The sequence below is a fragment of the Erinaceus europaeus genome, chromosome 12 (genome assembly GCF_950295315.1).
Source record: "Erinaceus europaeus chromosome 12, mEriEur2.1, whole genome shotgun sequence".
NCBI classification, from domain to species: domain Eukaryota; kingdom Metazoa; phylum Chordata; class Mammalia; order Eulipotyphla; family Erinaceidae; genus Erinaceus; species Erinaceus europaeus.
Window position 1 is genome coordinate 73,292,703 of NC_080173.1, and position 17,660 is coordinate 73,310,362.

The window sequence follows — 17,660 nt, forward strand, 5'->3', positions numbered from 1 at the left end:
ATATTCTATTTTTTTTTTTTTTTTGCCTCCAGGGTTATTGCTGTGGCTCAGTGCCTGCACCATGAATCCACCGCTCCTGGAGGCTATCCCCCCCTTTTTGTTGCCTTTATTATTATTATTATTTTTAAAAATCATTATTGTGGTTATTATTATTGTTGTTGGATAGGGCAGAGAGAAATGGAGAGAGGAGGGGAAGACAGAGAGGGAGAAAGAAAGACACTGTTGTATGCTTTACATTGGGTAGTTCTCCCCCGCCAGGGGCACTGCTAGGATTTCACGGGCGTAGTAAAACCTGGGGGCGGAGACTGCATCAGAATAACTCCTCAGCAACAAGACACCTGAGTCCTGTGCACTGTAACGTGCGCTCAACCAGGTGCGCCACCACCCAGCCCCTAGAATTTCACCTCTCTAAGGCTGCTTTTTCAGGTAGACAGAGACAGAGGGAGAGAGGGAAAGACACCACAGCATCACGGTTTTCCCCTAGTGTTGTGGGCTCAAACCTGGGTCACCTTCATGTAAACAGATACCTTTCAGGTAGGCTATCTTGCTAATGAGTACATCTTGAAATGAGACTAGATTATGTCAGTGTGAATTTATATCTAACCCTATAACCACATTCAGTGGCACAGGTACAGGTGCAGACCAGGGGTAAAGTTTTGTTAAACAAGTAACGTGGAGACAACAAAGAAGTTGAACAAGAATTTGTCTAGTGGATAAAATATTGGATCTGGGTCTCAAACCCAGGCTGAGGTGCTAGGTTTAATTCCTGGCAACACATGTGCCGAATAATACTCTGGTTCTCTCTCTGACCTCTTTTTTTCATTAATGATTAAATATGTATATATATTTTTAAAAAAAAAAAAAACTTATTTAGGGAGTTGGACGGTAGCGCAGTGGGTTAAGCGCACGTGGCGCAAAGTGCAAGGATCGGCATAAGGATCCTGGTTCGAGCCCCTGGGCTCCCCACTTTCAGGGGAGTCGCTTCACAAGCAGTGAAGCAGGTCTGCAGCTGTCTGTCTTTCTCTCCCCCTCTCTGTCTTCCCCTCCTCTCTCCATTTCTCTCTGTCCTATCCAATAACAACAACAATAATCACTACAATAATAAAACAACAAGGGCAACAAAAGGGAATAAATAAATATTAAAAATATATATTTTAAAAATATTTATTATTGGATAGAGGCAGAGAGAAATGGAGAGGGGAGGGGGAGACAGAGAGGGAGAGATACAGAGAGATACCTGTAGCTCTGCTTCACCACTTGTGAAGCCTTCCCTCTGCAGGTGGGGACCAGGGGCCTGAACCCAGGTCCTTCTGCACTGTAATGTGAGTGCTTAACCAGGTGCACCACCACAAAAAATATAGTTAAAAAATATTTATTGGGGGAGTCAGGCGGTAGCGCAGCGGGTTAAGCGCACGTGGGGCAAAACGCAAGGACCGGCGTAAGGATCCTGGTTCGAGCCCCCGGCTCCCCACCTGCAGGGGAGTCGCTTCACAGGTGGTGAAGCAGGTCTGCAGGTGTCTATCTTTCTCTCCCCCTCTCTGTCTTCCCCTCCTCTCTCCATTTCTCTCTGTCCTAGCCAACAACAATGATGACATCAATAACCACAACAATGTTAAACAACAAGGGCAACAAAAGGGAAAATAAATAAATATTAAAAAAAATATTTATTGGGAGCCAGGAGATGGTGCACGTGGTTAAGTTCACATAGTACTAAGTGGAAGGAACTGTGCAAGGACCCAAGTTTGAGCCTCTGTTTCCCCCCTGCAGCAAGGATGCTTCATAAATGGTAAAGCAGGTTGCAGGTGTCTATCTTTCTCTCTCCTTTTCTGTCTCCCCCTCCTTTTTTTTTTTTCCATCCAGGGATATTGCTGGGGCTAGGTTGCTTGCACTACGAATCCACTGCTCCTGGAGGCCATTTTTTTCAATTAAAAAATTTTTTTTAGATAGGACAGAGAAGTTGAAAGGGGAGGGGAGATAGGAAGAGAGAAAGATAGACACCTGCAGACCTGCTACACTGCCTGTGAAGCGACCCTCCCCCCCCGCAGGTGAGGAGCCAGGGGCTCAAACTGGGATCATTGCATAGGTCATTGCACTTCGTACTATGTGCCCACCTGCTCCCCTTCTCAATTTCTCTCTGTCTTAACAAATAAAAACTGTAAGAAAAAAAAAAGGAAAAAAAGGCTGAATGGCTGCCAGGATTGGTGGATTCATAGTGCTGGCACCAAGCCCCAGCAACTGGAGGTAAAAAAAAAAACTCATATATATATATATATCTATATATATATATATGAGAGAGAGAGACACCAGAGCACTGATCATCTCTGGCTTAGTGCTAGGAACTGAACCTGGGAGCTCAGAACGTCAGGCATGAAAGCCTTTTGCATAACCATTATGCTGTCTCTCCAGCTCCAAAGAGATCTTGAAAAAACAAACCAACAGGAATTTGTGCAGGAGTATGATTATAATAACTATCATCTATCATGGTGGTTAAGCTATGTAAGGAGGAAGGAATCGAGAAGCAGTGAAAGAGAAGAAAGGCCAGTGGATTTGGGGTCCAACCAGAAAGAAAGAGCTATTTCACACTGTTCAGTGAGGTAGGTCATACTTGGTGGCATACATTCCTAGAAACTGGATGATTAGGAATTAGAAAGTTTCCTCAAACTCGTAAAGAGACTCTGGCATTTTGTAATCTTCAAGCGACTTAAGGTATACAAATGCAGTAGTCCACCGGTAAGGTATGTGATCTTTCTTTGTAAAGCCTTTCCTTGGTGGACACTAATCTCCCATCTGAAGTGGAGCCAGAGCTGCGCAGTTTCATTGCTAAACGTCTTTCTAAGGGAGCAGTCTTCGAAGGGCTGGGTAACGTTGCATCTGTGGAGCTAAGGTAAGTGTAAAATGTGCTGTGTCCTGAGTTTTTATTTCTGAGTTAAACATGAGAAGTTAGGAGAAACTTCAAAACGTCAGCTCCTGTTGGACTTCCAGAACTCCAGAACTCATCTCTACAGTCTGAGTTTATGGAATGGAGTTAATCGAATGGCACAAACTCTGCCTCCTATGTGTGCTTATTTAATTTTATACTTGGGAGAAATCAAGTAATTGCTAATACTAAAGTTGCATGCTTTATAATTTGTAAAGTACTGGGGGCTGCGCAGTAGCACACTAGGTTAAGCCCACAAAGTACGAAGCACAGTGACTTGCTCAAGGATCCCGGTTCGAGCCTCTGGGGGGTTGCTTTGTAAGTGGTGAAGCAGGTCTGTAGGTGTCTTTCTGTGTCCCTCCTCTCTCAGTTTCTCTCTGCCTAGCCAATAAGATGGGAAAAATGGCCTCCAGAAGCAGTGGATTTGTAGTGCAGGCACCAAGCTCTAGTGATAACCCTGTAGGCAATAATAATAATAATAATAAATTATTATTATTATTATTATTTGTAAATTACTATCATAAATTTTGATGCCACTTGCCTTAAATAGAAGAAATAGAGTATGGACTCTCACATTCACTTTCTCTTCTTTTTAAAGTATCTTTATTTATTTGATAGAGATAGCCAGAAATCAAGAGGGAAAGGGAAGACAGAGAGACACCTATAATCCTGCATCACCACTTGCAAAACTTTCTCCCTGCAGGTGGGGATCAGGGGCTCAAACTGGAGTCCTTACATACTGTAATGTTCACTCAGCCAGGTGCATCACCACCTGGCCCCCTTACATTCATTTTCTTTTTTTTTTAATTTTTAATTTATTCATTTTCCCTTTTGTTGCCCTTGTTTTTTTTATTATTGTAGTTATTGTTGTTGTTATTGATGTCGTCGTTGTTGGATAGGATAGAGAGAAATGGAGAGAGGAGGGGAAAACAGAGAGGGGGAGAGAAAGACAGACAGCTGCAGACCTGCTTCACCGCTTGTGAAGCAACTCCCCTGCAGGTGGGGATCCGGGGACGCGAACTGGGATCTTTGCGCTGATCCTTGCGCTTTGCGCCACCTGCACTTAACCCGCTGCACTACTGCCCGACTGTAATTTATAGACTTCACTTCTCCAAACTTTTTCAGATATAGGTAGAGAGAGAGAGGAGACACACCACAGCATTGAAGCCTCCCCCAGTGTTGTTACTCACACGTGTACCGGGTCTCAAACCTGGGTTGTGTGCATAGCAAAGCAGATGCCCTTCTAGGTAAGCTGTGTTGCTGGCTCTGCATTGCGATTGTAGTTCTCTTCAGATCACACTGTTGACATCCAGTCCCTCAGGAATAGGCTATAGCCTAAAGATACAGCTGCAGGATTCAGATGTCTCATTTGCCTAGAGTTCAATGACTTGTGAAGATGTGGAGGAGGGATAGACGATGCTTACATTACTGTAAACATGGATATACTATGAAGTGACACTTACACATGTGTTTCATGTAGGGCAGGAAAATTCAAGGAAGTTCCATGACTGTTAGGCACTGCTTTAATTAAGACCATCATGGTGTATGTTCATTTACCCCCACTACTAACGTAAACCAAGAGAAGTCGTGGAAGCTCTGACCTTGGGGCAGTTCAATAGTGTTGCCAAATCAAAACAACCAGGCTAAGAGCAGTCCACAAAATTATCATAGATGCAAGAATTAGCAGAATAATACCTTTTACTTTTTGCTTTTCTAGAACTCCAGGTTACCGGGTTGGTTGTTATTACTGCCTCTTCCAACAAGACAAACTGCTTCCCGAAACAGCAACAATGGACACCGAACATAACTCTTCAGAGTATGTGGTCTGTTTTTTAGGAGGGTCTGAAAAAGGACTTGGGCTATATCCTTTCTTTGCTCTTTGAGAATGTAATAAAGTATGAGACGGCAAGTGGACTAACTCCCAACCTTCAAAAAGGTTTTCTACCACTGACTTCATGCCTTTATACCTTTAACCAGTTTGTCTTGGCTTGTTTTAGTGTACGCTTTGTATTTTTTGAGAGATTCTGTGCCAAGAGATCAAACGCTGTCTTGATTCAGTTTTTATTGCTTCCTTAAGAATTTACTTTCAGGCTTGAATTGGACAAGTATATTCAAGGACTGAAAAACAACATGAACTATGAGGTAAGATGATTCATTTAATAGTTTTTTGGAACTGAGATGATTAACATTGAAATTGCCATACTTACAAGATCAGACAGATAGACACTAAGACACCTAAATTCTAAAAAGGTGCTACCTTGTGGGTAGTAGACAGGTTATTATTATTATTACCACTTTTTGTGATGAACAGTTCTCTTTTATTACTTAAAATTTTTTTTAATATTTATTTATTTATTTCCCCTTTTGTTGCCCTTGTTTTTTATTGTTGTTGTAGTTATTGTTGTTATTGATGTCGTTGTTAGATAGGACAGAGAGAAATGGAGAGAGGAGGGGAAAACAGAGGAGGGGAGAGAAAGAGAGACACCTGCAGACCTGCTTCACCACATATGAAGCGACTCCCCTGCAGGTGGGGAGCCGGGGCTCCAACTGGGATCATTACGCAAGTCCTGGCGATTTGTGCCACATGCGCTTAACCCGCTGCGCCGCCACCCGACTCCCTATTTTACTACTTTTTAGTTTTTCTCATTTTTAAAAATTTTGATTTACAAAATTATGAGATGACAGGGGTATAATTCCACACCTTTCCCTCCACTAGAGTTCTCTGTCCCCATTCCCTTCATTATAAATTGTAATAGTTCTCACAAGGTCACAGATAGGAGTTGACTATTATTTCTATAACTACCTATATTTATTTATATTTACCCCCCCCCATGGTCCTGCCATCTCTTCTTTTTTTTAAATTTATTTTTATTTATTTATTTTTCATTTTGTTGCCCTTGTTGTTTTTTATTGTTGTTGTAGTTGTTATTATTATTGATGTCATTGTTAGGACAGAGAGAAATGGAGAGTGGGGAGCTGGGGGCTCGAACTGGGATCCTTAAGCCAGTCTTTGCGCCCGACTCCCTTTTTCCTGATTCTTAATCATTTAAGATTTGGATCCTGGGCTGGAGAGATATCTCACTGGGTGATGCGTGCCTTGCCATGAGCACAGCAACAGATTAAGCACCACACAACATGATAGTGTTGCCGTACCAGGGAGAGCTCTTGTATGTATCTTTTTCTGTCTATCTGATGGAAAACTTGGCTGGGAGCAGTGAAATTACACATGTGCAAAGTCCTGCCTCGAAGGAAAAATGAAGAGATTTATATTCTGTTCAAAACAAATGGCCCATGAAGCCTTTAGCACCAGAGCCATACCAGACACTGTTATGACTGTCCTTGAATTCAACATCAAAGATGTAGAAATATTTCATGTTTTGTTAATTGATATTTTATAAATTAGATACATTAATATTGATTATCCATGCTCTTTAAAAAACTATGCATTCAGCTTGTAGCAGTTCAGCTTGCAGCAGTTGTTAAAATCATAATTCTGATAAATTTACTACCCATTACATATGGCACTAATTCCTTTTCCTTGTCTTGTACTAAGATATTGCAGGCAGAGAAGGATAGTATAAGCGTGCACAAGGACACGGGGAAGCTCTCCCAGACTGGAGCCATTCCTGTGGGACACTAGTCCTCAGAGAGCCTAAAAACTTGGCATGCACCCGGCAGTACGCCAGACAACTGGAGCAGACCAGAGTGCTTTGAGGAGTTAATGTCCCTGTTTACATTTTGCATGTGAATTATCTGTCTGCATTCATTCATCCATTTAGTCAACAGGCGCTTGACAAACTCATGCATGGATGATTCAGACATGGTACCTGGTGCTGAGGACATAAAGGTTATTATTTAAATATTTTAAATTTATTTTCTTTTTTTGTTGCCCTTGTTTTTTTTATTGTTGTTGTAGTTATTGTTGTTATTAATGTTGTCATTGGATAGGACAGAGAGAAATGGAGAGAGGAGGGGAAGACAGAGAGGGGGAGAGAAAGATAGACACCTGCAGACCTGCTTCAGTGCTTGTGAAGCGACTCCCCTGCAGGTGGGGAGCCGGGGCTCGATTGGGGATCCTTAGGCCAGCCCTTGTGCTTCGTACCACATGCGCTTAACCCGCTGCGCTACCACCTAATGCCCCATAAAGGTTATTAAGAGAGTATTTCCTTTTTAAAAAATTTTAGGGTTGGGGAAATAGCATAATGGTGAAGCAAAAGACTCTCATGCCTGAGTCACCAGAGGTCCCAGGTTCAATCCCCAGCACCACCATAAGCTAGAGCTGAGCAATGTTCTGACCTATATCTCTCTATTTAAATAAATAAAAAAATTTTAATTATTTATTAGAGGCAGAGAGAAATCGAGATGGGAGGGGGAGATAAAGGGAACGAGACAGACACCTGCAGCCCTATTCCACCACTCATGAAACTTCCCTCTGTAGGTGGGGACCAGGGGCTTGAACCTGGGTCCCTGTGCACTGTTATGTGTGTGTGTGCACCTAACCAGTTGCCACTTCCTGGTCCCCTAAGAGAGTATTTCCAATAAGTACATGGTATAGGAGCAATGGAGAGTAGACATATCAATGTCCAGCTTCTATTAATTAAGTGTGCTCATTTTATAAATTTTTTTCTTCTTCTTTTTTAAAGATCTATATATTTCTTTCTCTTTTTTCTTTTTCTCTCTTCTTTTTTTTTTTTTTTTTTTTGCCTCCAGGGATACTGCTGGGTGCCTGCACTACATCCACTGCTTCTGGTGGTCATTTTTTTCCATTTTTGTTGTTGTTGGATAGGACAGAGAGAAATTGAGAGAGAAGGGGAAGATAGAGAGGGGGAGAGATAGACACCTGCAGACCTGCTTCACTGCTTATGAGGTGATCCCCTGCAGGTGGGGAGCCAGGGGCTTGAACCCGTATCTTTGAGTGGTCCTTGTACTTTCTATTATGTGCACTTAACCTGGTGTGCTACCACCTGACCCCTATTTCTTTTTTTTTTGATTTTTTTTTTTTTTTTTAGATTTTATTTACTTATGAGAAAGACAGGAGGAGAGAGAAAGAACCAGATATCACTCTGGCACATGTGTTGAACTTGGGGCCTCATGCTTGAGAGTCCAAAGCTTTATCACTGTGCTACCTCCCGGACCACTCCTTTATTTTTTATGAGAGAGAGCCAGAGGAAAAGATAGAGATACTGAGGCCTGTAGCACTGGTCAGCTCTGGTTTATGGTGGTGCTGGGGATTGATTCTGGGGCTTCAGAGCCTCAGGCATGAAAGTCTTCTTGCATAACCATTATGCTATTTCCCCAGCCAAAGAGAGGACAGAGAAATGAGAGAGGAGGGGGAGATAGAGCCGGAGAGAGAAAGACACCTGCAGGGGGCCTGATGGTGGCACACCAGGTTAAGTACACATAGTGTAAGGCCTAGATTTAATAACCTTGGTGGCAAAACAAACAAAAAACCCCCTGCATATCACCATATTTAAGAATCCAGGTTCTGGGAGTCGGGTGGTAGTGCAGTAGGTTAAGTGCAGGTGGCACAAAGCGCAAGGATCAGCGTAAGGATCCCGGTTCAAGCCCCTGGTTCCTCACCTGCAGGGGAGTCGCTTCACAGGTGGTGAAGCAGGTCTGAAGGTGTCTTTCTCTTCCTGTCTCTTGTTTTCCCCATCTCTCTTGATTTCTCTCTCTGTCCTATCCAACAACAACAACAATAACAACTACAACAATAAAAAACAAGGGCAACAAAAGGGAATAAATATTTTAAAAAACTTAAAAAAAAAAAGAATCCAGGTTCTATTCCCCATTTCCCACCTGCAGGGGAAAGATTCATGAGTAGTGAAGCAGTGCTCTAGGTGTTTATCTTTCTCTTTCCCTCTCTTTTTTATTTTATTTTTTTTATTTTTAATAGTTTATTATTACTGTGTTTGTTTTATTTATTTTTTTAAATTTTATTTATTTTATTTTTGAGAGAGATGCAGAGAGAGACACACAGAGAGAGAAACACCAGAGCACTGTTCAGCTCTGGCTTATGGTGGTGCGGGGGATTGAATCTGGGACTTAGGAGCCTCAGGCATGAGAGTCTGTTTGCATAACCATTATGCTGTCTCCCCCACCCTCTTATTTTATTTTATTTTATTTTATTTTATTTTTTGCCTCCAGGGTTATCGTTGGGGCTCAGAGCCAGCATTACAAATCCACTGCTCTTGGTGGTCTTTTTTTTTTTTTTCCATTTATTTATTTACATCAGAGCACTGCTCAGCTCTAGCTTATGGTGGGATGGGGGATTGAACCTAGAATTTATAAGCCTCAGGCATGAGAGTCTTTTTGCATACCACTATGCATTCTCCCCTGCTCTTTTCACACTTTTTTAATTGGATAGGACAGAGAGAAATTGTGAAGGAAGGGGGGATAGAGAGGGAGAGAGAAAGATAGACAGCTGCAGACTCGCTTCAACAGTCATGAGGCATCTCCCTGCAGGTGAGGAGTTGGGGATTGAACCTGGACCCTTGAGCGGGTCCTTGTGCTTAGTACTGTGTGCACTTAACTGGTTATGTGACCGCCTAACCTCCTTTCTCCTCTCCACCTCCCTCTTCCCTCTCAATTTCTCTGTTCCATCAAATAAAAATAAATAAATAAATAAATAAATAAATAAATAACGGAAAAAATGGCCATCAGGTGCAGTGGATTCATTGTGTAGAAATGGAGCCTCAGTGATAACCCTGGTGGCAAAAAAAAGAAAGAAAGAAAGAAAAGAAAGTCAGGGCTGGGGAGATAGCATAATAGTTAGCAAAAAGACTTTCATGCTTGAGACACTAGAGGTCCCAGGCTCAATCCCCAGTATCACCATAAGCCAGAGCTGAGCAGTGCTTTCTTTGGTAATAACAGCAACAGTAATAGGGACCCGGTGGTGGCGCACCTGGTTGAGCGCACATGTTACAATGTGCAAGCCCCTGGTCCCCATCTGCAAGGGGAAAGCTTCACAAGTGGTGAGACAGGGTTTCAGGTCTCTCTCTCTCTTTCTTTATCTTCCCTTTCCTCTCAATTTCTGTCTATCCAACAAATAAAGATAATTAAAAAACAGTAATAACATAAAGAAAAGAGATTCACTACAGAATTAATCCCCATTCTACTCAAACAGGCCCCAAAAGGGACATCATAGCTCTATTTCCTTTAAAAAAGGAGTTGTCTGGGGGCTGGGTGGTAGTGCAGTGGGTTAAGTGCACGTGGCGCAAAGCGCATGGACCGGCTTAAGGATCCCGGTCTGAGCCCCCGGCTCCCCACCTGCAGGGTGGGTCACTTCACAGGTGGTGAAGCAGGTCTGCAGGTGTCTATTTTTCTGCAGGTGTCTATTTTTCTCTCCCCCCCACTCTGTCTTCCCATCCTCTCTCGATTTCTCTCTGTCCTATCCAACAATGATGACATCAATAACAACAATAATAATAACCACAACAACGATAAACAACAGGGGCAACAAAAAGGGAGAAAATAGCCTCTGGGAGCAGTGGTTTTGTGGTGCAGGCACCGAGATCCTGTAATAACCCTGGAGGCAAAAATAAAATAAATAAATAAATAAAAAGTAAAAAAAAAAAAAGGAGTTGTCTGCTCTAGTTATTTTTACTGTGAAAAGTGTGGAAGAGAGCACAGACTGCTGCGCATGAGGCTCTGGATTTGAGCCCCTGGCCATCACACGTGAGTGCCGTGCAAAAGAAAAGCTTCACAAGGTGTGGAGCAGGGAGAGATCTTAAGTCTACTAAGGTGATGGTTTAAATCAAAGCAAATGATGTTTTCTTTTGACCTAGGAAAAGGGTTTGGAAAACCACATAAAGTCCTACCTGAGCAGCTGGTTTGAAGATGTTGTATGCCCAATCCAAAGGGTGGTTCTTCTCTTTCAGGAGAAGCTGACTTTTCTGCTCCACGCCGTAAGTGTTGCCCAAACAAAAGCATTCCCTTAACCAAGAATCACTCTGGCAGAGTACAGACTATTATAGTATCCTCATTTCTCTGAACATTATCTCCATTCACCAAATATTTGTTCAAACTGTTTTTTTTTTATTTGATAGGAGAGAGAGAAAATAGTACGGGTGGGGGAGACATAGAGGAAGAGAGAGAGAGAGACACTTGACCTGCTTCACTGCTCATGCGGCATCCTCCAGGCAGGTGGAGAGTTGGGGCTTGAACCTGGGTCCTCGCACATGGTAACATGTGCCCTTACCCAGGTGTGCCACCACTCATCCCCCTCCCCCAAATTATGTTTTTTTTTTTTGTTTGTTTGTTTTTTTTACCAGAGCACTGCTCAGCTCTGGCTTATGGTGGTGTGGGGGATTGAACCTGGGACTTCGGTGCCTCAGACATGAGTGTCTCTTTGCATAACCATTATGCTATCTACCCCCGCACCCAAACTATGTCTTTCTATCAAGATACACTACGTATTATGTACTCAGAGCTAGCAAGTTACATTACAAAAGTAGAACTGCAAATACTGACCGAGTCTTCTTAGTAGCTAAAACACTTTTTAAAAGGGCTTATTTATTGTGTCCTGGGAGGTGGCTTAATGGAGGTCCCAAGTGCAAGCCCTGACATTGTATGCGCCAGAGTGATACTCTAGTTCTCTTTTCTCTCTCTTTCTCATTCACAAATAAATCTTTTAAAAAAGGGGTGGTGGTGGTGGCGCAACCAGTTAAGCACACACAGTACTAAGCACAAGGACCCTTGCAAGGACCTGGGTTCAAGCCCCCAGCTCCCTACCTGCAGGGGGGGAGGGGGTCACTTCATAAGCAGTGAAGCAGGTTTGCAAATGTCTATCTTTTTTTTTAGTAACTTAAAAAAAATTATCTTTATTTATTTATTGGACAGAGACAGCCAGAAATCAAGAGGGAAGGGGGTGATAGAGAGGAAGAGAGACCCTTGCAGCCCTGCTTCACCATTCGCAAAGCTTTCCCCCTGCAGGCGGGGACCGGGGGCTCAAACCCAGGTCCTTGCACACTATAATGTGTGCGCTCAGCCAGGTGTGCCACCACCCAGCCCCGAAAGTGTCTATCTTTTTCTCCCTGCCTCCTGTCACATAAGAATGGAAAAAATGGCCACCAGAAATTCATGGTGCTGACAGCAAGCCCCAGTAATAACCCTGGAGGGGGGAAAAACAAAAGAACAGGGCCAGCGAGATAGTGCACTTGGTTAGTGTTCTTGCTTTGCTGTGGGCACAACCCAGGCTTAAGCCTGGCCTCCACCTTACTGAGGGAAGCCTCAGTGCTGTGGTGTTCTTTTTTTATCTGTCTCTCTACCTCTGTTTCCTTTTTTTTTTTCTACCTGAAAAAGTCATCCTGGGACAGTGAAGCCCCCTCTCCTCCCCAAAAAAGATTATTGTGTTAATTAGGAGGAGAGTTAGAGCACCACTCTGGCACATATGGTGATGTTGGGGATCACACCGAGGGCCTCAGACTTAGAAGGCAGGTGCTCCACTTGTTTCGCAACCTCTTGGACTAGTAGGATCAAGCATGTAGACAAAATTATTTAAAAATATATCTATTTATTTTATGGGATGCAGAGAGAAAGCACCACGCCAGTATATGACGCAGGTATGAAGCTAGGGCCTTGTGCATGCAAGTTCTGCCTGACACAGTTGGGGAGAAGGCTTGTTTTGTCTTGTCTTCTCTAGGGCTTCAGTGCAGCAGAGGCAGACAGAGAGGCAGTAGACCCACAGTACTGAAGCTTCTTCCAATACACTGGGGGCTGGGCTCTGGGAGAGGGTTTTAACATTTTTTATCAAATATCTTAATTTATCATTCTTTTTTAATTTATTCTTTGCCTCCAGGGTTATGGCTGGGGCTCGGTGCCTGCACTACGAACCCACTGCTCCTGGCGGCCACCTTTTTTCCATTGTTGTTTTTGCTGTTATTGTTGTTGTTGCTGCAGTTGTTGTCATCGGGTAGGACTGAGAGAAATGGAGAGAGGAGGGGAAGACAGAGAGGGGAAGAGAAAGATAGATACTTGAAGACCTGCTTCACTGCTTGTGAAGCGACTCCCCTGCAGGTGGGGAGCCAGGGGTTCAAACCCGAGGTCCTTACACCAGACCTTGTGCTCGCACTATGTGCGCTTAACCCGGTGTGCTACCGCCTGCCCCTCTAAATATTTTGATTTATTTCAATATTTTATTCATTCCATAGAGACAGAAATCTAGAGAGAGCATGCAAGAGGGAGGAAATGAGGGGAGGAAAGAGAGAAAGAGAGAGAGAGAGAGAGAGAGAGAGAGAGAGGACAAGAACTGTCTTACTGCTTATAAAGCTTTTCCTCTGCAGGTGGGGACCAGGGGCTGGAACTTGGGTCCTTGTACATTGTAAAACATGTACTCAGCTGGGTGTGCTACTGCCTGGTCATGAGGCTTTTAATTTTTTAAAAAAAGGGTGATAAAAGAAAAATCCAAAGTAAAAAAAAACCTGGATCCTTACGCGGTCCTTGTGCTTCGCTCCATGTATGCCTTAACCCACTGCGCTACTGCCTGACCCCCGATTAAAAATTTTTTTAAAAGATTTTGTTTATTTATTTATTTATGAGAAAGCTAGGAGGAGAGAGAAAGAACCAGGCATCACTATTGTACATGTGCTACCGGGGATTGAACTCAGGACCTCATGCTTGAGAGTCCAATGCTTTATCCACTGTGCCACCTCTGGGATCAAGAAGATGAAATTTTTGACTCAGGAAATTTTGTTATCTTCCCTAGTGTAGGTCTAGGGTTTTCTTCCCTAGTTTTGCATTTTTTTTTTTTTTTCCTCCAGAGATAACACTGGGGCTTGGTGCTGGCACTATGAATCTATTGCTCCTGGCAGCCATTTTTTTTTTTTCATTTTTATTGGATAGGACAGGGAGAAACAGAGAGGAGGGGAAGATAAAGAGGGAGAGAGACAGACACCTGCTGACTTGCTTCAGCTGTTGTGAAGCAACGTCCCCTGCAGGTGGGGAGCTAGAGACTTGAACCAGGACCCTTCTTTTTTTTTTTTTTTCCCAAAAATGCATATTTTAATTTTCATTTTTCATTTTTTAATTTCTTTATTGGGGAATTAATGTTTTACATTCAACAGTAAATACAATAGTTTGTACATGCATAACATTCCCCAGTTTCCCATATAATAATACAACCCCCACTAGGTCCTCTATCATCCTTCATGGACCTGTATTCTCTACACCCACCCACCCCCACCCCAGAGTCTTTTACTTTGGTACGATATGACAAATCCATTTCAGGTTCTACTTGTGTATTCTTTTCTTTTTTTAATTGGGGAATTAATGTTTTACATTCAACAGTAAGTACAATAGTTTGTACATGCATAACATTCCCCAGTTTCCCATATAACAATACAACCCTCACTAGGTCCTCTGTTATCCTTCCTGGACTTGTATTCTCCCCACCCCACCCATCCCAGAGTCTTTTACTTTGGTGCAATACGCCAATTCCATTTCAGGTTCTACTTGTGTTTTCTTTTCTGATCTTGTTTTCAACTTCTGCCTGAGAGTGAGATCATCCCATATTCATCCTTCTGTTTCTGACTTATTTCACTTAACATGAATTTTTCAAGGTCCATCCAAGATCGGCTGAAAACGGTGAAGTCACCATTTTTTACAGCTGAGTAGTATTCCATTGTGTATATATACCACAACTTGCTCAGCCACTCATCTGTTGTTGGGCACCTGGGTTGCTTCTAGGTTTTGGCTATTACAAATTGTGCTGCCAAGAACATATGTGTACACAGATCTTTTTGGATGGATGTGTTGGGTTCCTTAGGATATATCCCCAGGAGAGGAATTGCAGGGTCATAGGGTAGGTCCATTTCTAGCCTTCTGAGAGTTCTCCAGACTGTTCCCCACAGAGGCTGGACCAATTGACATTCCCACCAATAGTGTAGGAGGGTTCTTTTGACCCCACACCCTCTCTAGTGTTTGCTGCTGTTACCTTTTCTGATGTAGGACATTCTCACAGGAGTGAAGTGGTATCTCATTGTTGTCTTGATTTGCATTTCTCTGACAATCAGAGACTTGGAGCATTTTTTTCATGTGTTTCTCGGCCTTTTGGATCTCTTCTGTGGTGAATATTCTGTCCAAGTCCTCCCCCCACTTTTGGATGGGGTTATTTGTTGTCTTGTTGTTGAGTTTGGCAAGCTCTTCATATATGTTGGTTATTAAACTGTCTGATGTATGGCATGTAAAGATCTTCTCCCATTCTGTGAGGGGTCTCTTGGTTTCGGTAGTGGTTTCTTTTGCTGTGCAGAAGCTTTTTAATTTGATGTTGTCCCATAGGTTTATACTTGCCTTAGTCTTCTTTGTAATTGGATTAATTTCATTGAAGATGTCTTTAAAATTTATGCAGAAAAGAGTTCTGACAATATTTTCTTCTAAGTATCTGATAGTTTCTGGTCTAACATCCAAGTCCTTGATCCACTTGGAATTTACTTTTGTATTTGGTGAAATACAGTGATTCAGTTTCATTCTTATGCATGTTTCAACCCATTGTTTCCAACACCATTTGTTGAAGAGACTCTGCTTTGCCCATTTAATAGTCCATTTAACCTTTGTCAAAGATTAGATGTCCCATAGGTGTGGAGGAGGACCCTTCTTCAGGTCCTTGCACTTCACACTAAGTGAAGCCTGCTTTAAGCCCGTGAGCCACCACCCTTCCTGCTTTTGCATTTTTTCTGTTTTAAAATAGGGGTTGTTAAAGTCAGTGGAAAAACTGGAAATCTTGGGAGTGTTGTTTGCGTTGAATTACAGTTGTTTTTTTGAGAAACAGTTCTTTGAAAACTATTTGAAATATCTTACCAAGAAGGGACAGGCTGGTGACACACATCACCGTGTGTAAGGTGCTGGGTTCAAGCCCCTGATCCTCACCTGCAGGGAGAAGCTTCACAAGCAGTGAAGCAATTCTGCAGGTGGTCTTTCTTTTTCTCTCCCTCTTAAGTTTTCTCTGTGCTTTCAAAATTAAAAAAAAAAGTATCTTACTAAGAAATATGTTGAGAACAATCTTAGTGATCAGCTTCACACAGTCACATCTGATAGGGCGATTTAGGAACTTCCTTACTTTCAGTTTAGGCAGAATGAAGATGGATCTCAGTCTGAGGAGTAGGTCAAGTCTCCTCTTATAGAATTTTGTTTACATTAAAGACACAACAACAACTGAGGAACACAGAAGAAACATTAGAAATGCTTTTTAAAAAATTTATTCCCTTTTGTTGCCCTTGTTTTATTGTTGTAGTTATTATTGTTGTTGTCATTGTTGGGGTAGGACAGAGAGAAATGGAGAGAGGAAGGGAAGACAGAGAGGGGGAGAGAAAGATAGACACCTGCAGACCTGCTTCACCGCCTGTGAAGTGACCCCCCGCCCCCTGTCGGTGAGGAGCCGGGGGCTCGAACTGGGATCCTTGAGCTGGTCCTTGCGCTTTGCACCACTTGCGCTTAACCCGCTGCGCTACCGCCCTACTCCCCTAGAAATGCTTTTTTAAAAATAATATTTATTTATTTATTTATTTATTTATTTATTCCCTCTTGTTGCCCTTGTTGTTAGAAATGCTTTTAAATTTATTAATAAAAAAATTGTAATTTGACCATTACAAAAACTAAGGGAAATATAGCCTAGGAATTGGCAAAGTGGGTAAAGTGTGGGTCTTGCAAAAATCATGGCCTGAGTTTCAGTTCATGGCATCACATGTCCCAGAGTGATGCTCTGGTTCTCTCTTTCTTCCCTTCATAAACAAAACAGGGGGCCAGACAGTAGCGCAGCAGGTCAAGTGCATGTGGCTCAAAGCACACAGACTGGCATAAGGATCTTGGTTCGAGTCCCCGGCTCCCCACCTGCAGGGGAGTCCCTTTACAAGCAGTGAAGCAGGTCTGCAGGTGTCTGTCTTTCTCTTCCCCTCCTTGTCTTCCCCTCCTCTTTCAGTTTCTCTGTCCTGTACAACAACAACAATAACAACAACAACAACGATAAACAACAAGGGCAACAAAAAGGAACAAATGGCCTCTAGGAGCAGTGGATTCATAGTGTAGGCACCGAATCCCAGTGATTACCCTAGACTGGTGACAAAAAAAAATATATATATAAAAACCCAAAAACAAACAAACAAAAACAAGGCAAGCCTGAATGCTCTTTCTCCATTTTTTTTTTTTTTTTTTTTTTTTTTTAGTCAGATCAGCTCTGGCTTCTGGTGGTAAAGGGAATTGAACCTGGGACTTTGGAGCTTCAGGCATGAGAGTCTATTTTTGCATAACCTTTATGCTATCTACCCCTGCCTTCAAACCTGAATGTTCTTACATATTGTCTTTCTCTTGTAGGCTCTGAGTTATACTCCTGTTGAGGTTAAAGAATCAGATGAAAGAACAGAAAGAGACATTAACAGGTAAGGGATGCAGATTTTGCATAGAGCAAATCTTTCCCATAACCAGTCTTATTTTGACTCCCACTCCCTCCCCTCCCCTTTACACCGCCCTATTCTGCATTACTGCTTGTGGAAAAAGGCTTATGTATATGGCAGGTTTCTGAGTGTAGCCAGTCTTCAAGGCCTCATTCACGAAGGCACTGTGACATCTTTGTGCATGGCCATGACAGAGGAGCAGCACAGGTCTGTGGTCATCGATTGCAGTAACTCCCAACCACAGCTCTACAACGCAGGTGAGCCCATGTCTCTGAGGTAGCCTTCCTGTGGCTCCTATGAATCTGTTTTCCTTTTTTTTTTTTTTAATATTTACTTATTTATTCCCTTTTGTTGCCCTT

The 17,660-nt window shown here is 42.6% G+C and overlaps 1 protein-coding gene across 1 annotated transcript in view; it reads left to right on the plus strand.

Annotated features, from left to right (window-relative positions):
* Positions 1–17,660, plus strand: part of C12H17orf75 (chromosome 12 C17orf75 homolog) — a 28,326-nt gene that overhangs the window by 3,520 nt on the left and 7,146 nt on the right. Inside the window, exons 3-8 of the mRNA XM_060203976.1 lie at positions 2,759–2,884; positions 4,635–4,778; positions 5,002–5,059; positions 10,705–10,824; positions 17,222–17,286; positions 17,422–17,558. Of these exons, the coding sequence (XP_060059959.1) occupies positions 2,759–2,884; positions 4,635–4,778; positions 5,002–5,059; positions 10,705–10,824; positions 17,222–17,286; positions 17,422–17,558 (650 nt within the window). The remainder of the gene's footprint in view (positions 1–2,758; positions 2,885–4,634; positions 4,779–5,001; positions 5,060–10,704; positions 10,825–17,221; positions 17,287–17,421; positions 17,559–17,660) is intronic.